Source organism: Cricetulus griseus (assembly GCF_003668045.3).
Source record: "Cricetulus griseus strain 17A/GY chromosome 1 unlocalized genomic scaffold, alternate assembly CriGri-PICRH-1.0 chr1_0, whole genome shotgun sequence".
In the NCBI taxonomy this organism is placed as follows: domain Eukaryota; kingdom Metazoa; phylum Chordata; class Mammalia; order Rodentia; family Cricetidae; genus Cricetulus; species Cricetulus griseus.
In genome coordinates this window covers 88,565,411-88,587,558 of record NW_023276806.1, presented here as the reverse complement: position 1 = coordinate 88,587,558, position 22,148 = coordinate 88,565,411, and the positions used below count along the sequence as shown (strand labels likewise).

Sequence of the window (22,148 nt, the reverse complement as noted above, 5' to 3'; positions counted from 1 at the left end):
GAGATACTTCAAAACATACTTCAAAATTATGACAGACAGCTTGGCAACTGGATTCTTGTTACATACAAAGCCATTAGCAAAAATGTGTAACAAAATTTATGTAAAACCATTTTTTCCTTATATACAGAAGATCACTTTCTTCCTTACAACCTATTCTAAAAGGGGTTTGGGAATAAAGAGATGCAATCCATCTTCATGGAATTCCCACTTTGGGTGGGGGTGAAGAAATCATAAAGGACAATTTAACTATTTTGAACACTTCTTTTAAATGAATTATAAAACTGAATCTGGGTCTTTCAATTCAGAAGGAGAATGTAGCTTCAAATAAAGAATCCATTCCTTTATCTTTGGAAAGTGTAATCTTAATGAACCCAACACTCAGCGAGTAAAAATGGTCCCTGGAAAATGCCACAGAATTTATATACAAATGAGTGAGGTGAGAGAACACATGAAGTCAAGGGGAGACCAAAATACAAGTCCAAAAATACATTTGAAAATCATCTCAAAGCCAAATATTATATTCACTGACAATGGAAAAATTCTAACATCCTATAGAATATCATGTAAACAATGAAAATGCAACTTTATATAATTCACAGCCTCAAAAGAAAATAAATTTCTGGTTTATCATCACTGCTTGGCTCGGTCTGCAGAACTGAATTGTCAGAACAAAACTGGTCCACGTAGCCATACCGAAGGGCAGCACATGCTCCCTCTGGGATGCCTCGGCCCTCCAGGCCACCAGCTTTCACGTTCCTCAGGTAGCTTGCAATGTAAGAGCCAGTGGAGTGTCGGTTCACGGCCACAGCAGGAGCGGATGGTTTACTTCTAAGAACCACTCCTCCTCTAGCGCTGTGGGTCACAGCTTTTTGCTTGCCAGCTTCTTGCTTCTCCTTGGCACGACTGGCAATGTTGCGTACTCTGCTCTGACTTCTTGACGACAACTTTCTGACTAACGCCCTGGGACACTGATTGACGTCCTGCTTAGAATACAGCACTTGACAGCTGTCTTCTTGGTCGAAGGACACGAGCTTTCGGAGCTGTTCAGTTAGGGCATCTAAAGGCTCTAATGACTTTGTCTTCATAGTCACATTCTTGTCTCTAACGCCGTTTGTCACAAAACTCCTACTAATACATTGGTATTTGCTTTCAAAATTGCAGGCAATGTCCTCTGATGTTAAGTCCCCCAGACTTTTGGATTTGCAAGGACTTGGCAGTTTCAAAGCAACCAAGGGAGCATGTGTTGACTGAGTGGGTGTGGGGGCATGCATATCTGGAACCCTAGACTTCTGGGGCACACAGATTTGGTTCATTTTTGCATCTGAACTTGAGAAGTGGTTATACACAAAGCCAGCACCCTGATAGGCTAGACGAGAGATACTTTGATTTTTGACACCTTGAAGAGTGTTAAATATTTCAGGGGTAGAAGGTAGGAGCGCCTCTTTACAGTAGCCATTCCTCAAGCCTCTCTGGATATGTTCCACCGTTTCCTGGCTGTGCTTTAGTTTTAGTGGAGAAACAAGTTGATTCAGACCCTCTCCCCCATCATCACAGGTTGCTAGAGACAGGTTTTCAGATTCTCCATCAATTTCCACAAGGCTGCTCTCTGCAGAATTTACACAGAAAGCAGAGTCTGCTATTACATCTTCCAGGTTCAACTCAGTGGAAAGAGCAGGGCCATTCATCACTTGTCTCTGGTCCTTCCCATGAGTGGGGCTTTTGGGAAACTGGCCAGGAGAAGCATCCAGGGATGCAGGCAAGTTGCCTTCCATGACCCTTGCCTTGGTTTTATCAGAAGGGCCATTACCTGGCTTGGGTTTAGAGATGGGAGAGCCAACCATTTCACAAACAACTGCGGTATTTGCAGGTTTGGTGGTCTCCACACTAGAGAACTTGATCAGCTCTGGAGATGAGCACGAGAAGGCAGCCTTGGGTTTCCCCTGGGAAAAACCATGCTTGAAGGGTGTTTGTAGGCCCAGTGGGACAGGCAAAAGAGCACCTCCTGATGTCGCATTCATGCAAAGGAGATGAGAACCCACAGTAAGGTTAGCCCCGTGGTTGCTCTCTTCAAACTGGCCAATCATTGCTGAAATGGAACTGCCGGCCTCATTCTCATTTGTTAAAGTAACATCATCAATGAGATTGGAAACTTCGGTATCCTGAAGAATAGCTGTTGAATGCAAATCAGGGACGTCAGAGCAGAGAGCAGAGACATCGGATAAAGAAAAGGATGTTGCAGCTGGGACCTTGGTCCTGCTGCCTTCCAGGTTCTCCATCTCCAGAGCACTTTGAGAAAGAACACTTTCAGACAACATGCTTCTCCCTTCTCCTAAGCCCTCAGTATGCCCCTTTTCACTGGTTTTCAACCCAGAGAGATCTTGTGGTCCCTTTGTTGCATGATCAAGTGCCAAATACTGCCTTGGGGAAAGGAATTTGGGGGGACAGTCGTTTTCCTGGTTTAGCTTGGTTCTCCCACCCATTGAACCTGGTCCTCCATACTGTTCTGGGATTGATATGCTGGCAGATGAAACAGTGCCATCCTGTTGGTTGGCATCTTTGTGGAGGAGGGCACTGGAGGAGAAGGATAACTTTTTGTTGAAATTTGAAAACTGTGGGTCTTTTATAGTTGCTTCCCCCTTTCTTCCATCAGCCTTGTGCTCTGCTAAATAAAACAAACAGCATTTTAGATAAAGTATATCACTTTATGTAGGCACTGCTGACACTCATGTTTGTCTTGACACAGACAAATGGAAAATGTAAATCTGTTTTACATTGTGACAGAATATAATTATGGATAAGCAGAAGTTTGCAACACAGTGTTTGCGGGATGGATAAATGGTAAAATATTTTTATAGGAACTTCACTGAGCTTCCTTTTAAACATCCATTACATCAGCTGAGGATGTAATATTTCATTGTCCAGAAAATGTCAATGAGTTACTATGCTTTCACAGTGAGGATTACCTTACGCTGCTTCCTATTCAGATCTGTACTACACAGAAGCATGGCAATAAAAACAGAACAAGACAGCTCTGTTAAACAACGCACTATGGCACCTGCAAACAAGACACTATCAGCTTTCAAAGTCATACATGTATTAGCAACAGATAAACCACAGATGACAGCATTTTTAAAAACATTTTGGCAAAATATTTAATCTAACCAATTAATTTCTAACACAGTTGTGAAAGGTACAATATGTGCACAAAATGATTAATATCTATTGGCTTAAAGTGAAAAGATAACCAGTCACCAATTCCACATCTCTACTAATATTTGATATTCTGTTGATAATATTCTTTGTTTCAGTACAAAAAAGGTGTATTACATTCTTCCTCACTTCACCTCCAAAGTGGCAGTAAGATGGTAATTAAGGAACACTGTAAAAACATATAATTCATAACCCAGGATAGCTCATCCTATTTGATATATGCTAAGGCAATGCTCAATGTTCAATTATTTTTATCTGATTCTTTAATTGCCTATTAAGTCTTTTGAAGTCATGATATGGAGATAAAGAATCTTTTCACTAAAATATTTTCTCACTAAAAATTTAATCATCATGTAAAAAAACATAAGCTTCCCCAATTTTCAGAAAAGGCCACTTTTGTAGAGAGACATTTTTTTTAGAATTTTGGATTCTGCTTTTTCTCTACTTAATTTTTTCTGCAATTATCTGGGATCACTACAGTGATTAGGTACCGTTCCATAGTTGCTGTAGGTTTAATGCATATGATTAATTCTTATATCTTTTTAAATGTAGGGGAAAAAAAGCATTGCCTTGCTGCTGCTTCCCAGCTCATCCTGGCTTCTCATCTTCTGTAGTGATGACTAGTTAGTACACACTTCTACTGGACATAGTTTTACTTTGCTGAAATAGGTTTTTAAGATAAATTTAATGCCACATATGTCCTCTCTTCTCTGGCACAATTCTTACCAAAATTTTGAACATTTTTCCAGTACTAGGTAGACTGGGCTTTGCAAACTAGGAAATTGTCAAGTTTTGCCTCTTCCCTTTCTTCTAATAAAGTATTCAAAAACTGGCTTTTCTTTTCTCCCTAGAACATCTTACAATAAGAACCAATACAAGCAAAACAGCATTGGTGAGAAAATAAATCACTGAAATTTATTGCTTGGAAAAAGACTAATTTTGCTAAAATGCAAAATATTTACAAGGTATTACATTCTACTTGCTTGAGATAATTCCAGAAACAGTCAGTGGACACAGTTTTGGAATAGGAAGGGGAGTCATAGACACAAATTCAAGAGTTCTTTGTCACTTTGTAAATTGGTCATGGCTTGTCATCAGGTTGCTCGAATGAGTCCAAGTTAAGGAAAAAGATGGTTCCCAATTCCTACACTTGCAGAGCCTGCAACTAAGCAAGAGCCATGGACGTGTCTCTTTCCCTGCTACTGGGTAGATCTGGAAGTGAGATCATAGGAGGAAAATGCTGCCTCAACCACACTTTAAGAAAGGAAAGGTTTTCCAAGTGCAGCCAGCGACTGGCTTTTAACAGTGTCCTTTCACCATAAACATTTCCAACCACAAAAACAAATGTTTTACATAGTGAAAAGTGATGCAGCTGAATTCAATCCAAGAAAGACCAGGATAGGTCTGTCCCACCTTGGGAAAATTAAAAAAAAAATGAGACCTCTCTAAGCCCTTGTCCATGATCTAGAAAGAGACCACTCAGAAAACTAATATGCTATTTGTATTTTGTAGGTTTCCCATCCCTCTCAAATCGGCATGCCCGAGGCCATCACCTCGATGCTCCTCCACTTTCTCACATATGGAAATGCTATTTCAAGGCCATGGTACAGGAGGAAATAGCTTGCTGTCTACTCTCTTACCCAATGTATAAAATCTTGCATTGAATTGACATAAAAAATTGTTTATTTTTCAGAATATTTTAATTGCAGAATGGTAGCCATGTTGCAATGAAAACAAGGGACAAAAAGCAGCTTAGAGAAACTGAAAGCATCTTACCCAGAGAATTTTCTTTTCCATCTGTGTCTTTTGTTGCTTCAGATATAGGCAGTGACAAAGCCCCCAGCAGACTCTTGTCAACAGGCATAGAGACAGGGCGTACTTGCAGACTCCGTGTGGTCCTCCTAAGGACACCGTCTTGATCTCTTGTGGCCTCAGAGACAGAATCTTTTATTTCAACCATTTCTTGGAAACCCACTTTGCTTTTTTTCCTGCCTTTGGCTGGAGCACTGGCTGTACGTCGCAGAATTCTATCTCCAAGTGATCGCTTGCGAATATAATGGGAGTTGTTTTCTGAAGAACTGTGCCTGGGATTCTTATTGAACAGTCCCTTCAGACCTTGGAGCTGTCTATTCTGAGGACAAAAGAAAAAAAGGACCAACCACAAATTAAGCACATGTTATCCTAAGAAGAACTTGAGTCTGAAATGGCAGTTCCATGAAGAATGAACGTGAAGTGAAATTTTACAGCCACTGATTGGAGGATGTTCAAAATAAGAAAACAGCTCACAGTGGGTTCATAAACTACCATGCACATCCCATCAACTTTATTCTGTGAGGAAGGCAGTCTTTCAAGTTCATGGCCAACCTTTCCAGAACTTTCCTACCCAGAGATGGTAAAATGGTAGAAAAGTTTCCATGGGTAACAGACTGACAAAACTTCAGCAGCCTTCAAGCAACAAATATGTGTTTCGAAATGGTAAGCAGAAGATGGAGACACATGAGGAGGCATGCCACCACAGTCATTTAGAAAGGATATGCCAGTGAGAATGCAGGGCCATGCCGAGCAACTACCTTTGTAGCTCCTAGAAAGTGTAATATTGTATAACTGGGGTTGAGGATTAAAGGGCTCCACTGCAAGGGAGAAAACAAGAACAAAACAAGACATAGTTTGGGCTCATTCAAGTAGGTGGTGCCAGTAAGCATAAAAGAATAGTGTGCACACCTGTATAAACCCTTCCTCCCACTCCTAAGAACTTCCCATCTTCTGTTCATTCCTTGTTCAACCCAATACCATAATGTTATGGTATGAGCATCCCAATCCAAACATACATTGAAAATAATAAATGACTCAAAACTGGTCATTTATTTCGGAATGAAACAGAAGTTATATAAAATACTTGATTTGTATTTTATTTCTGGGCTAAGTTTTAAACAGATGCTGTGTGTCTTATTGCTTCCTACCACCCTGATAAAAGTTAGAAATACTGAACTGGCTTTCTGGAATTCAGGCATCATTTTAAAATCATTTATATGTTTCTACTTAGGCTAACAGAAAGAGCCCAGCAAGCTGAATAAATAGGAGCTCAAGATTGAAAGTTTGTACCTTCAGCATTTTCAGAAATAAAAATCCGGTGTTCCCTTCTGCTGACTGATACAAGCCTAACCTACAGTCCCAACTCAGTTCCCAGTTGGATGGTGGCCACAGTGACACTGATATAAGCCAATTAATTGTATGCTTGTTTACTTGATATGCCTGGCAGCTTTCAAAGAATGATGAACTTTCTTATGAGGCAGGTACTATTTTTACCTCACATTTACACAAGGGCAGTGAGTTCACAGAGAACACTGTGAGAAGCTCCAGGCAGCAGAGACTATGGTAACAAGCAGTGTGGGGCAATCCTGGGCACTGTGCCATTCCACATCCCCTCCCAGTCACTTCTGGTCCTGAAAACCAGTAATAGGGGTCAAGTTTCCAGCACTTGGCATAACCACCTGCTGGTATCCAAAGCACCATCCCATTCTACAGTGACGGTAGAAACATGCTTTGTCTCCCTTTCTCCCCGTTTCACTCTCCCCATCTCACTGTCCCTCTGTCTTCTCCCTTTCATTCTAGGACCCCCATCTCTCTCCCCACTCTTTTCCTCTCTCCGTTTCTTCTGTGGGTAGTTTTAAACCCATTCACACTTTTTTGATTTTTTTCAATTTACAGTTTTTCTACACGAACATACCCTGCCAAGACCTGGCTGGAACCATAGCTAGATTAGCAAAGGCCATTCATCAAACCTCTGAGATACATTTCCTACTGTAGAAAATGGGGTCATTTTAGAATTACAATAAAATTCAAATCTTAACCATCTTCATTATTTTCATAAAATGATTGCCTGAAAGTATAATAGTCATCTCCATTCTATTTAACCTCCATTCTATTTAACCTGTGCAGAGGTGGACAGGGACATGGCTGGAACACTGCCTGAGCTTGCTGAGCTCCACGCTGACACCCACAAAAGAACACTTCATCAAATGTATGTTCCTTTAGTGAAATCGGTAACTATCTTGAAGTTATATTAGTGTTTTATGTCTATGATCCTCCTCACCTTTCCAAAGATCTCATTGATTGTTATGTGAACAAATATGGAGGCTTCTGTGAGTCCTTCCAAGTAGACATGCCGGTAGCCTGCAGAAGCAAAAAGAATTGGTTCTTTCCATCAAGTTTGAATTTGATCTTCCAGAGAGTACAAGAGAATTGGGTATGTCTTAACTATCATTCTTTACATTTGACATAGTGTGATATATCACATCTATCATATAACATGATTTACATAACAAATTTGATAAATATCCTATGTGCCCCATGTCATGTATTAAATCTTCCAAAGAGAAACTATTAACCCAGAATAAGCTGGACCCTATATACGTCTCTTCCACAGTAGAAACCAAACAAAACCAAAAAAGGAATAGCCAATCCAAAGAGGAAAGTCCAGCTTATACCTACCAGGTACTAGGCTGCTGAAGGTCACGGTCCTTTGTCCCACAAAGTCTCTTCCAATAGGATCATGATCCCACACAAGGAACCGAACTAAAGCTATTTCTGGCATGTGGACTGTAAATGTTAGGGTTTCTTCCCACACAGGGTTAAATCCTTAGAGAAAAAGGAAAAAGAAAAATCAGAAAAAGCAAAGTGCTTGGCTGGAAATGATTTAGTAGCAATGTCTGTAGAGCAGACAGTGAAAATTGCTTGTAATGGTTATTAAACTCATGAAAATGCCTGAACCTCTCCAGGATGCCCTGCTGAAGCAAAGCCTCTGCGTTTACCCCACTGCTAGAAAATAATTGGTAGGAAAATTGCCTGTAAATTATCACATCAATTCTATTAATCTCTGATGCCCCATTATATCAGGAAACTTCTTAATCATCATTAAAATACTTCAATAAGCTCAAAAATTATAGTAGTATTCTGAGTATTTTAGCAGAAACATTACAGAAAGCTATCCCCTGATAGAATCCTCTTTCTCAATTACCAAAGCTTTTCTTGCTGGAGTATCTAACCACCAAGGACTATTTCATACAGTGTTCTGTAACTTACAATTCTGTCATGTACATATAGTCCTATATAATTTCTACAGAAACCTTGTAAGAATAGCAGGGCAAGGGTTTGTGGGTTTCCCTTGTTTTGTTTTGTTTTTGTTTTTTGTTTTGTTTTGTTTTGTTTGAGACAGGGTTTCATTCAGTAGCCCAGGTTGGTTTTGAATCCATGATCCTCCTGTTTCCACCTCCCATGTGCTGGGATTACAGACATGAGCCACCATACCCAGTTTGTTTTTGTCTAAGTAAGAAAAATATACATACATTATCAAGTTTCAAACTACAACCTTTCAAATTTATACAAGTAACACATAGTTATACTTTTGAAAATCCAAAATATCTGTTACTCATTATATATTTAGAGGATTGCTGTTCACAGAAATGTGTTTAAGGTCATATGGTGAGCAAGATGCCCACATTAGACTTTGCACTGCACGTTCTTAGAGACTTCTCATGAAGGAAGAACTTACTCTGTTTCCATACACATTGTTTGCATGTGGTTTGTCCAATAATAATTTCCACTCAGCCTTATAAAAAGTCTCAAGCTCATTAAAAATTGACAGACTGGAAACCAGAGAGACCCCAGTGAACAAAAGAGATTATCCTTTTTGTTTACTCTGTAGTGACCCCTCAGTTACTTCTGCAACTAAGAAAAGAAGGAATAATTTCTTGAGCCCCAAGAAAATCCAACATAAGAAGGGCTTTCTTTAAGAATGCTATTTCCTTCCAGGTTCACCATGCTTTTGAACAACTAACATTCCTTGAGGGGCTCCCTATGAACCACCAATTTCTCAAATGTTTTGATAACCAATGATTTCAAATTATTTTAGACTAGTAGTTAATATAAATTAAGAAAATATGTATGAAATAATACTTGTCAAATATGGAACAAGCAGATACAATTTCACAAGATTATCCAGAAAAGTATGCTAGCCTTTCGTAAAAGTAATGCCTTCTTGTTGCTATTGAATGCTGGCCACTCACCATATTTAAGAAATGCATGAGCCACAGCATTCTGGACTGATCTTTAGATATTTTCATGCTCCAAACAAACAAATAAACAATAACAACAACAAAAACCAAGAGAGACTGACTAAACATGTGGGCCTCATGAATGAACCTTTCAAGGAGACTCATTTATGAGAACACACGAATCACATTATAAGCAACATACTGGGAAGTATTTCCCTAAGGAGTTCGCAGCCCACGTCTTTAAGATGCCATTCATGCTTTTCAATCGAAAGACTTAGCAAGAGTCCCAGGGGTCTTGATTATAACAACTTCATCAAAATATACCATGTTTTGATTCCAGTTCTTTAGGTTTTAACCAAACCTTCTTTTCTTCATTGCAGAAGTCACTGAGGCGTCACTACAGAGTCAACAGAAAAGATAATCTTTTTTGTTCACCACAGGACTCTGATTTTCAGTTATTTAATGAGCTTGAGGCTTTCTATAGGGCACAGTCTTGATTCCTCCTGAATGCATGTGTTTGGTAAAATCTACTTTCATTTTCAGAAAGGAACCAGAGTGCATGGATTTTATCAGTGTGTTTAACATACATGCCAAAGGTGGTTACAAATCTCAGCTATCATGCTTTCTACACAGGACATTTTTCCTCCCCAGTGAAAAATGGTGCACCTTTTCAGGGGTGCACACTGATCACCATCTTACCATTGTCATCCACCACACGAGTTTGATCCTTGCAACAATCCACTGGCAGTCCAATGATTTCAACTTCAACGAAGGGGTCAATGATCTGTAGAAAAAGGAGGATGTATGATTGCCAATGTCACATGCATGTGAGTGTTAATTATTCCATAAACTATATGTTCACCTTTCAGTAACAGTTGATTTTACTACATGCTTACTCAAAGAATGTAGATCAGGTATAGCATATTTAGATATGAGTGAAGAGTGGAATTAAAACATCAAATTCTGTTTGCCAATATTTGCTAATTCTACACAAGCTTTTACTCAAAGAACCTACAGTTTCAGTTCTGGGTACATAACCAACTGAAATAAGAGGGTCACCATGCACAGAAGCTCAGAGAAGTTACAATCTTCTGGTCAAACCCTGGAAGCATCTTAAAGATATACCACCAGTAAGATGGCTACATGGTGCCAATGTTATAAAAATAAAAATAAAAAACCTGGAGAATTAATTATTTTTGGTATCTCAGAAGACTGAAGAAGGACGGTAATAAGAAATTGCATGTGATTCAATTGAAAAAGAAAAGAAGATAGAGACAATTTGAGGATAATATAAAAAGATTAGATCTAGGTATTATATTAGATAATATTGTATTTTGTCGTAGATGTGCAGGAGAATGCCTTTGTTCTTAATCAATAAGTAGTGAGATAGTCACAAATGACTGCCAAGGAAAGCAAACATATATACCCCACCAATGTAATACTTACAATACTTACAACGTAATACTTACAATACACACACACACACACACACACACACACACACACAGATAGCACAGCATGTGCTATAAAATTTAATAACTGAATTAGTGAATTGAGGAGATCCATTGTACTATTCATGCAGTTTTTCTGGTGCTAAAGACTTCCCAAAATGAAAAGCTTGAGAGACACAAGAAATGTATATTCCTTTTTTCAGACATAAATAAGCAGAAACTTTCTAATGACACCAATGAACTATTCCTGCTGTTGAACACAGAGCAGCCGGTAAAAGCAAGAAAAGAAAAGGGGTCCATGGGAGACAGCTGCAGTAAACATGGAGGCAGTAGCCCTGGCTGATGCATTCCTCTCTAATAATTGGGCACTGTGCTATCTGTTAATAAATACAGAGAGGTAGGAAAGAGCCATTATGAAGAGTGGGGTAAGCCTAGGGAGGTGAAGTGTGTGTGTGTGTGTGTGTGTGTGTGTGTGTGTGTGTGTGTGAGAGAGAGAGAGAGAGAGAGAGAGAGAGAGAGAGAGAGAGAGAGAGAGGAGAGAGAGAGAGATACAGTGCTACACTGCATCCACTGCATCCAGATCTGATAAAGTTAGACGCAAAGGATTCGCAGTGGCATGAACACGCAGGGCTGTGTGGTCCCAAACAGAAGATCAGATATGAAAGTTGAGAGGCTGAAAGTGCCGAGGGTGGTATGAAAGTTGAGAGGGTGAAAACGCAGAGAGCCTGGAGTGTTGGGTCAGCCATGAGAAAACAGGACTGACTGGCTAGTGGGGAGAAAAATAAAAGGTTGCTGCATCCTGCAACAGAGGTACAGCAGCTGGTAGCGGCAGGGCAGTCTACATGTGGCCACAGAGCATGAGGCCAGGGAGCAGCAGCTGTGAGGAAGGCTGCTGGACATGTGGGATTTGGACCATATTTCAGTCAATAATGAACTCAGCCTTTGTTCTTTAAATCCTGGCTGCCAGCGTTAATCTTGAACTGTGAACTAGTATCACGCCTCCAAGCCTCCAAAACAGGTGACAAAACAGTCCTGCAGGAACTCTGTGTGACCGACAGAAAACCAGCTCATGTCTGATAAGTGAAAAATCAATGCTCACTTAGGAACACAGACACAGACACATACACACACATACACACACACACCTACCTACCTACATGCATACATAGACACACACACAGATACCTACACATATACTCACCCTCAAGAATACACACACACACACACACACACACACACACACACATGCATACCTAGACACACACACACTCATATACAAACATCCGTACTCCCCAACACAGAGAAACACACATACCCCTAAAGACACTGAGATGGCTACTGAAACACAATAAAATAATCTCCTACTTAACTAACTAGGCAGTCAGGTGTAGCTTACCTCGCCTCGGTCTCCAAACATGGAGTCAGGAGGTTTGGGAAGCTGTTGTCCACTGATCACTTTCAGTATGAGCTGTTTTTTGGGGTTGGCAGGAAGAGGATCACCAGAGAAAGGGTTGAAAGTACCTAGGCCAAGTAAAGTAGAGGTCAGTATCGTAGGGACACACACACACACACACACACACACACACACACACACACACACACACACACACACACAGCTTAAGTTTGTCAAAGAAACAACAGTGTCATTTATCACAGTGTTTGCTAGAACTAAGAAATTGTCATGTAACTTTCAGCACTTCCATAGCTATGTTTCTTACACTCTGTTCCCATAAGCCATGGGCGTGGGATGGGATACTTTAAACCAATGTCTACAGTGCAACCATGACATGGATGAACAATCTAGTTGAATGCCTATAGCATCACAACAAGGGCAGTTATGTCAGATTCCAATAATTTTCTAAGCTATCTGGGGTCTAGAACAAATACAAGGAACAGAAAGAAAACCTGACATTAAGTAGAACAGAAACTTTATTGTCTAACTTCTACAAATTCAGTCCAGTGGGTAACGCACCTGCCATGAAGCCTGAAGACCTGAGTCCAGTCCTTGGGACCCACAATGTTGGAAGAAGACAACAGATTTCACAAAGTTGCCCTCTGACCCCCATAGCATACATATAAACACACATGCCTATATTAATAATAATAATAATAATAATACATTTAAAAAATTTAAATTGCAGAATATTACCTGCATTCAGATACAGCCATGAAAATTGGCGCTTACCTTTGCACATTTGCTGGGGCTTGAGAATGTAGCCACAGTTGCCATTTGCCTTGAATTTTGCCCGATTTAACTGCATCATTCGTCCTTCAGACTGGTAGTTTAGAGCCACTGGGAAAATTGAAAGTTTGAGAAGATTAGAAACAACTTACAATTGTCAAGGTAGACAGACAATGCAGAGGCCCACTCCTCTCGGGTCATACATACCTAGCTGGCAGCCTGCATTCCAATATGGCAGAGGGTTGAAGTTACTGGAATCGATTCGGTAGGCAGAGGGGTAAATCCTTGTGAGTTGTTTTTGGTTGTAGATCATGAATTGCTCTGACTTCTGCTGAACCACTTGATGTGCTCTTGTTTCACTGAAGGACAACACATTCCCTGTGGTCCCTAGCAGTCAAAGAAATACAGAATATGATAAATGCACCCAAGCCAACACTATGATAAAAACCTGGATAATGCCAGAGCCCATCCACAGCTCAAAGCAGAAGTGGCTCCAACCTGTCACATGAAAAGACTTTAGACAGACCAAATCCACAAAAGACCTTCACAAATTAAAGGTTCACCCCAGTACCAGAAGGGGTTCAGTGACTCATTCCTTGCAGAGCAAGTTATATGTAGAACCACAGAAAGGAAGTGTCAGGGAAAACAAGACTCAGACACTCTGGTTGGTGGCAGCTTGTGTGTGCTATCGGAACCTTCCACAGAACAGGAGCTGCTGTAACTGACATTTTTCACTAACTCAGCTGCTTATCAGAATAAGAAATTAAAGTCTCTTAACCCATCATGTTAGGCTGCAGCTTGTTAGAGACACAGAATAGGCCAAACATAAACAAGCAGGAGCAAAGCTTTAGACAAAATTCGCCATTTAACAAGCCACACTGTAAGCAACACTTGATCAAAAAAGACCCTGAGATTACATTCTTAGGACTCTGTTGCCAAAGCAAGGCCAAATAACAACTTCATTTGCTAAGGTGTCCCATTGTGGCATCCCATATTCTCCCAGAATTCAATTGTTTCATTGATTTGTGTCTGGTCAGCAAGAAGAGGCAGGAAGAAAAACTATTTTGTAGGTACATGATAGAAACAAGATCTTTGGCAGAGATACAGGTGATAGTGAATGAATCAAACTGCACATACAGCTTACTCCTTACACCAGGAAGACAAACATTGAAGTTGCTCATTAGAAATCCACATGTCAGGCTGGGGAGATGGCTCAGTGATTACACACTTGCCATGTAACTGTGAGGACCAGAGTTCTGATACTCAGAATCCATATAAATGCCTGGTGGCTGTGGTGGCCTGCCTGTAATTCAACCTTGGGAAGGTGGAGACAACAGAGCTCTACAGTATGCTAACTAGCAAGATCAGCCAGATTGGTGAGCTCTGGGTTTGACTGAGAGACCCCCCCACAACGTGAATAACGTGGAAGAGCAATGAAGGGTGGTTTCCAACAAAATACTCAGGCCTCTGCATCCTTAGGACTCTATATGCATGCCCACCCCCACATGTGTGCTGTACACATATAAACATGCACTTACATACAAGCAACATATGCCTGAAAACTAAAACCTAGGAAGCACATATGAAATACATGTACTAATAGACAATATTCAGAGTCCAAGAAAATGAAGAAAAAAATGCCACTTTGGAAAAAGAAAACTTGAGTTTTGAAGGTGATTTGATTGCTCATGAAGCCAATCAAAACCCATTTGGAAGTGAGGCATGAGAGAGACAGTGCCCATGCAGCAAGCCTATAATGCCAGCAACTTGGAGGCCAAGAGGGAGATTCCAAGTTTAAGAGTTGCCTGCACTGTAAATGACTTCAATGCCATCTGAGGCAATTTAGACACTGTCCTAAAATCAGCACAAGAAAAGGTGTGTGGACATAATTCAGGAGTAGAGGATTTACATAACAGATACAAGGCCCTATGTCCAAGCTCCAATACTACTAATTAAATAGTAGTAAATATTATATAAAATATAAAAATATATTAAAAATAAGGAAGATTGTCCACCCAGCTATGCTTATTAAGCATAAGATGTAGAGAGGTAAAAATGCATGGTACCTGCACTTGGGTTTCTGCTTGAACAACAAAATGTTGTCAATCTAGAATCTACAGATCTGAAGGTCATGCAGAATAAAACTTCAAATATCTAACATCCCCCATTTTGTCCCTGTCTGTCTCCATGGTGCCATAGTTGCTACAGACGTTTATCAAATATCATATCCTGGAACCAAATGTTTACTCCTATGTCCACTGGACCTGCTGCAAAAGGCCAGCCTGAATAAAGAGCAGGCTTGCCCGTCTCATTCTCACTCAGACTCTAACAAGGTGAGTGTCTGAAGCCATGGACATAAAGAATGGAATGGAGGTTGCTATGCTCAGACCACATCTGTCTGGCTTGTTTGTTGGTGATATGTCTGTCAAGTACCTGTTGCCTTGAGTGTTATATTCCCTTAGGTGTCCAAAGTTGAGTCAGGGACTTTCCATGGCCAGAACTTGAACTAGTGAGAGCTCAGGAGGAAGATAGAAGACTATCATTTTTTTAACCTAGTGATTTCTCTAGCGTGGGCCCTATCTCTGAAAATAATTACTAATATATATTATTGACAGAATACATAAACAGGGTTTATGCATCTCAACGAAACTAAAATTGCATGTGTGTGCAGATTCTGGTGGATAAAGCTTTGAATAGAGCAGGAGAAAATATACTTATTGACAAAACCAGTTCATACGGAGCACCACTGTAATCAATATCTGAGTTATTTTTTTCTGGTTCTCCACATAAACAGGCTCGAAGCCCTATCAAAAAGGTGACCTTGCTTACTAAGCTCACATTGATTTGTATTTTAACAGAATTGAGTTGTTTTGCATAAAGATAAGGCACATACTCATTATGTACTGTTCATTCTTCATCTTTTTAAAAAGTTAAAGACAAAGCAGATGAAGTTTAAGAAGTAAGCAGTACTCAAGATTATTTTCCCAAAGCTACTAGGCTTATGATTTCCAAAGAAATTACTAGTCAATATGTTCATTCTGTACCTTCAACTCCCTGTGTTAATCTGGGAGCCATGGACAGTCAGTATAAGAAATCATCACTTGCTAATTGAGAGTCTTAAGGTTTCTCTTTTCTCAGAGATGGTGTTTATTAAATTTTCTATAACCGCCATTGTTTCAAGAAGAAATCCAAATCCAGGTGGAAGAAAAGTCATCTTTCGACGGATACCAAAAAAAAAAAAAAAAAAAAAAACAAAGTGCTTGTGAATTATGGTGGAGAAAAAAAGAACTGAGTGAAGAGACCGAAGCCTGTGAGGACAACAGCCTTGTCCTGCACTTGTCTTTGTGCTAAGACTGCTGAGAAAATGAACGTTCTGGTTTCCATTTCACTCCACTAAAATCAAAATAGACTGAAACACCACAGGTCTATTTCTCCTCAATAAATATTTGGTAACAGAAGCACCACCAGGACTACTGTATCTCAATAAATGCTTGCTGATGGAATGAAATAGGCGACAAGGAGGGAAAGAATAACTAGCAGACTCAAAGATGAGGGTAGCTGTGACTGGATCCTCTCAGTTTGTACAGTTGAAAGCAGTGCGACAGGAGTGGAAAGACGGCTCTGAGTTAAGACCACTTGCTGAGAACCTTGGTTGGGTTCTCAGAATGGTGGCTAACAGTCATCTGTAACTCCAGTTCCAGGGGATCTGACATCCACTTCTGGACTCCACAGGCACCAAGCATGCATGTGGTATGCATACATGTATGTAGGCAAGATACTCATACACACAATAAATAAATCCTTTCTAAAAAACAAAAGAACAAAGGAAAATCCATGAGAACCAGTGACAATGAAATACGTCTACTCCTTATGTTAAAGCTTCAGTCACTGAAATAAACTACTTTATTCCAAGACAAAATGTTTAATGAGAAAATATGGTTTCTCCGGGGTATTGTTGTAGCTAATAAATTCACTCCTTTTGGTCATTCACACTTGAAATGGCTATCTGTGACCTGGCCATGAAGGTAGGGCAGATCTCCACAGCTCGAGTCTTGGAGTGAGACCTAACTTTGAAGCCTTTGTCATTTCATAATAATAAAAGCCTTCTCTGCCCTGCATGGAACATCTCTGGCCTTCAGGCAATCAGACTCCTACCAATAATCAATACAGCCCCACGTGTGAGCTCAGGATCATGTTAGCTATCATCTTCCTGACAAATGAGACTCCATACAGTCCCAGACATGTGTGGGAATGATCTGATCATCCACTAGCAATGACAAAGAAATGTCAAGAATGTTGACAAGAGCAGCAGATTCTTGGGCCTTACCATCATCCACAATATCCTGGGCTGCCACGGAATTTGTGTACACCACCAAGTCCGAGAGCTCTCTGCAGAGTTTCATGGTTCTCCTTCGGCGGCCCAGCCTGCAGAGCAGACACTCAAATTAGTGAGCCTAGAGCTGGAAGGGCTGTAAGCCTCTGGTTGCATCACCTTCCCTTTTAAAGAATGAATAAGTGGACTTCCCTGGGACTGAACGGAGCCAGGCCTGGAACCCAGCTCTGACTCGGTTTTCAGTACTTCTCCCATTTCTACACCATCCTAACACCTTAGTTTTATTCAGGCTCTACAGGGAATCTGCCTTTTTGAGTTCTCTTGTGAAAGGCTTAGTTCCACCACTGTCCAGGTAGGGAGTAATCCCAGGTATACACTAAGTAGGTATAGAAACATGGGCCACAATACCTAAATACCTAAAAGGACATGAACCAAAAATTTCACAGTGATTTGTCTTTAGAAATATAATTACAAGTATTTTAGATATTTTTTTTAAATGACTATACATTGTATTATGTGAAATTTAGTTTTCCTAGGAACATTCTAAGTTTTCTCCCTACGAAACATTCTTATAATCTTGACTATAGCCTTACATGTTCAACCACTACTCTTTACCACAGTAAATTCTCCATATGCTACCTCATTGCACACACACACACACACACACACACACACACACACACACACACACACACACACCACATTTCTCCTCTAGAGAACATTTAACTATCAAACACTTCAATGATCCTCAACACCATTCAAATGGCCAATAAGCACATAAGATAATAATCAATATCATTAGTCAACAGCAAAGCACAAATATACAAGAAGGTACCATGTCTCTTCTATTAGGATAGCTATAACTAAAAAGGTAAGTGAGTGGTGATAGGAAGAAACTCAAAACCTTATGAACAACTGGGGAACATAAATGGTGCAGTTCCCTTGGGAAATTGTTTGGCAGCTGGTCAAGTGAAAGAGTTAAATTGTTACCTAGCATTGATGTAAAATCCTGCAGTGACTAATCATGGCAATACTTTTTAACAACTGACAAAGTGGAAGCTACCAAAACATTCTCCAACTACTAACAGAATACATAAAATAAAGTGTATTCACATGGTAGGTAGTCAATAAAATATACATGCCACAATGTGAGTGAAGCTTGAAAACACAAAACTGAATGAAAGAAGCCAGATATTTGTAAAAGGTCAAATATTTGTCAAGTAAAAGTCTATCCAGGGACAGAAAGGAGAGGGGAGTAGTGACCACTTAGGGGTAGAGATTTTTTTCTTGGGATGATAAAAAGGTTTGAGAACTAGATATTAAAGATAAAAAACATGAATCCATGTGAGATCATGCTTAAAATTCACAAGCAAAACTCCCAAGACAGTCAGTGGCATGGAGACAATCTATATAAAGTTAGCTCTTTATAGTTTTCATCCTAATAGTGAATAGTTGCAAGGTGACAGTCTGAGGTGCTCAGGCTGTCATGGGTATTAGGGGCAATTCTCTAACTGCCTCAAGAGCAGCATGTAACCTTATTTTATATAACACCTGTAATGACATCTCAGTGGAATGCATGAAGAATAATGAGGCTTTTCAAATGTTGCACCTTCCCTAGCTATACATCAGACACTTTGATTGGAAATAGTAAAGGTTTTTGAAAGGTGTTCCTATCTGTCTTTGTCTTTTACTGTAACTAATATTCAATTTTTATGCACATTTCTCCTCTGCCCTCACTAATGAGTGTTTGATGCAAATGCATCCCATTAGGGCTCTAATATAAAGTCTACCTGAGCACTAATGGTAACTTCCTATAAGGCCTCTATGGATGGCTTCAATTTCTCTGTTCAGTAAAGAGACAAAGTTGCCTGCATGTATGTGTGCATGTGTGCCTGCATGTATGTGTCCTCCCACACCTATCTACCTACCCACAATATGGATTATGTTCCTTTGTGACTCCCACCAACAATGAATAAAGATCCCCTTTCCTCTCAGCCTTGCCATATTATTCTCATTTGCTTTCTTGATGATATAACTGTTCTGACTGGGGTGAGATGGATCTCAAATTATTAAACTGTTTTAATTTGCATCTCCCTGGTGACTAGTGATATCAAACACTAGTATTTATCAGTCATTTGTATTTCTTTCCTTGAGTGCTCTCTGTTCAGTTCCATAGCTCATTTTTTTTTAATTAGGCTATTATCTAACATTTAGTTTCTTCAGTGTTCTTTATATTCTATGTGTTAATTCTCTGTCCAGTGAATATCTAGCAAAGGAAGAGAGGGGAATACTAGGTGTCTTCATTCATGTATCCATTAGTGAGCTCACCAGATTCCAATGGCTAGTTCTAAACCCATGATCACCGGGCTTGTTTAAACTCATTGGACCACAAAACAAAATGATACAAATGTGGGAAAGAGATTCATAGGGAGAAGGGAGGACTGATAGAAGTAGAAGGAAGAAAAGAGAGGGTAGGGAATGAGAGCAGTCAGAACTCACTATATACATGAATGGAATTGTTAAAGATTAGGTTTAACTAATTAAAAAAGACAAAATTCAAATTTAGAAGTCTGAATGGAGATAGTGTGCACCCAGAAGGAATAGTCTCTAAATAAAACTCTCAGCGCTAAGGGCAGAGTATTCCCTTTGGATTGCTGGTCAAGGAGATTGCAGGAGCTCCTGAAACAATATAGCCTGTGACCATTGCTCCTGGTTGCCTATCAGAACTAAATGAAAGCTCTCTGTTCCATTCCACAGCCCATTTCATTGTGTTTTATCTTAATGCTTAGTTTTGCTTTAGTTCTTTGAAAATTCTAGACATTAATCTTCTATCACATGTATAGACACGGTTTCTCTGCGTAGCTTTGGAGCCTGTCCTGGAACTTGCTCTGTAGCCCAGGCTGGCCTTGAACTCACAGAGATCTTCCTGCCTCTGTCTCCTGAGTGCTGGGATTAAAGGCATGTGTCACTTCTGCCCAGCTCTTTGTGTTTGTTTGTTTGTTTGTTTGTTGGAAGCTTCTTTCTTGCTCACTAGCTTCCATAGTGCTAGTAGGTGTTCTGCCGGCCACTGCGGGAGAAATGTCTTTCCGAGCTAAGGACCATGTACCAGGCAAGATATGCTCACTGATGCAATAGTGGCATTACTATTCGGAGATAACCCCATTATTACCCTCTCTCTCTCTTTTCTCGCTCCTGCTGACTCATTTCTTCCCAACATGGTCTCCTTCTACTTTCACGTCTTTTTTTGGACCCAATGAGATGAATTAGGGTTATTGATATGAGTATGAGTAAGAGGTCACTTGCCAAAGCTTAGGACACCTATCAGTAGCTACCCTACTGAACAAAGTGATACTCCTTACTCCCAGAACCATTTACCTGCTCCTCAAGGAGTGGTAGAACTTTACAATCCCCTCCCTCATCCCGGATGGAGTGTTGAAGGTCTTGTGCAGGACTCATACTTTTATCCACAGCTGCTGTATGTTCATAATTGCAATGGCCACATCATAGCCAGAAAACAGTGTTTCCTAACACGCCTCCCAATCCTCTGATTCTTACATCCTTTCTGCCACGATGTTCCTGAGGCCTTTTGGAGCAGAACACTCAACAGTCACTACTTCTCAGCACCTTTGGCCAGTTACAAGTCTTTTCATTAAATGCTGCTTACTGCATAGAGAAGCCTCTTTGCTCAAGGCTAGGAGCAGTAGTAGTCTGTGGTTACAATCATGAATAGTTAGATAGCAGTTTGGCTACTTGTCCTGTGAGCAAACAATGGTAGCGGGTTTCCCTTGTAAGGTCTGTGACCCTCCTCAGCTATAGGCTCTTCACCACATTTATAGTTCTAGCTACACATTCCTTTAAATAGTGCGGTCCTCAAACTTAGTCAGAAAACAGATGGTATTGTTGGTTATCCCCACCTGACAACTACTGCCACTAGCTTGTGTTCAGTACCTCATTGATGCCATGTTCCCTCCACAGAGTGTCTCTCTATCTTGACCTTCACATTTCACTCCAACACCTTACCTTGTGATCTCTCCCATTCTCTAGACACACACAACTAAAACAATCAGGATCATAGGACGGAGAAGCCATTGGAATCCAAGCGGCAAGCATGAAGATGCTTTTCTTACCTGTACAGCTGACCTCCCTCCTTGCTAGGATTCAGAAATGTATCTTCCTCATCATCAGTGCTATAGGATTTAGAACGTGATTTTGTAGTTTTCTGTTGGAAAAATCATAGTAAACTTACTAAATCATCACATCAGGCGCATTCAAAACACACAGATGTGGGACTTGATTTTAATACACAAATACACATACATAGGCATGCATGTATGCATGTATGAGCATACACACAGAATGACCGATAGCAATCATCATATTACACCAGCAATGCAAGACTTAGAGTTTCATGCCCCAAAGCCAGTTTCTAAGCCACAGAAAACTGACATCTTAGAAAAATTATATTAGTTGTGTACTTTGAAGGTATCCCACATGAAAGAGCCAAAATTAAAGTATCTATTTAAATAATTATAAGGGAAATGTCCTTTTGTACAGAACTTTACTATTGATAAGTGATAAAAGGCAAATTTGGTTCTCAAAAAAGATATGTATTAAGTAAAAACTAGAATGACTGCCATTCTACCGTCAATCAGCACATAGTTTTCTAAATCAGACCGCTCCTTTGAGTTTATGACTCATTTTACCCTCTAGTAGTAAAATAAAAATTGCTACTCATAGGACATGAGCTGGAAGTCTCCAGAATTAATCTAGTGTCTTCTGGACAGACTTGGAGGAGTGTTCATTCTCACACTGGAGACTGCTCATTATTTAGGCAGCACACAGCCCAACAAAACAAATGATGGAGACCCCAGACATTGCAGAAAGCCTCCAGACCAAAAAAACAGCTCCTACCAAGGTTA

General features: G+C 40.1%; 1 protein-coding gene across 2 annotated transcripts in view; it reads right to left on the bottom strand.

Annotated features, from left to right (window-relative positions):
- Positions 1-399: 399 nt before the first annotated feature.
- Positions 400-22,148, bottom strand: part of Plch1 (phospholipase C eta 1) — a 207,416-nt gene continuing 185,667 nt past the window's right edge. Inside the window, exons 14-23 of one of the 2 annotated variants that reach the window (XM_027391714.2) lie at positions 21,357-21,448; positions 17,224-17,321; positions 13,104-13,283; positions 12,900-13,007; positions 12,111-12,235; positions 9,963-10,047; positions 7,702-7,848; positions 7,304-7,383; positions 4,987-5,341; positions 400-2,662 (exon numbers count right to left, since the gene is read on the bottom strand). In XM_027391714.2, the coding sequence (XP_027247515.1) occupies positions 594-2,662; positions 4,987-5,341; positions 7,304-7,383; positions 7,702-7,848; positions 9,963-10,047; positions 12,111-12,235; positions 12,900-13,007; positions 13,104-13,283; positions 17,224-17,321; positions 21,357-21,448 (3,339 nt within the window). In that variant the 3' untranslated portion in view covers positions 400-593. The remainder of the gene's footprint in view (positions 2,663-4,986; positions 5,342-7,303; positions 7,384-7,701; positions 7,849-9,962; positions 10,048-12,110; positions 12,236-12,899; positions 13,008-13,103; positions 13,284-17,223; positions 17,322-21,356; positions 21,449-22,148) is intronic. The other variant, XM_027391717.2, reaches the window with a different exon arrangement.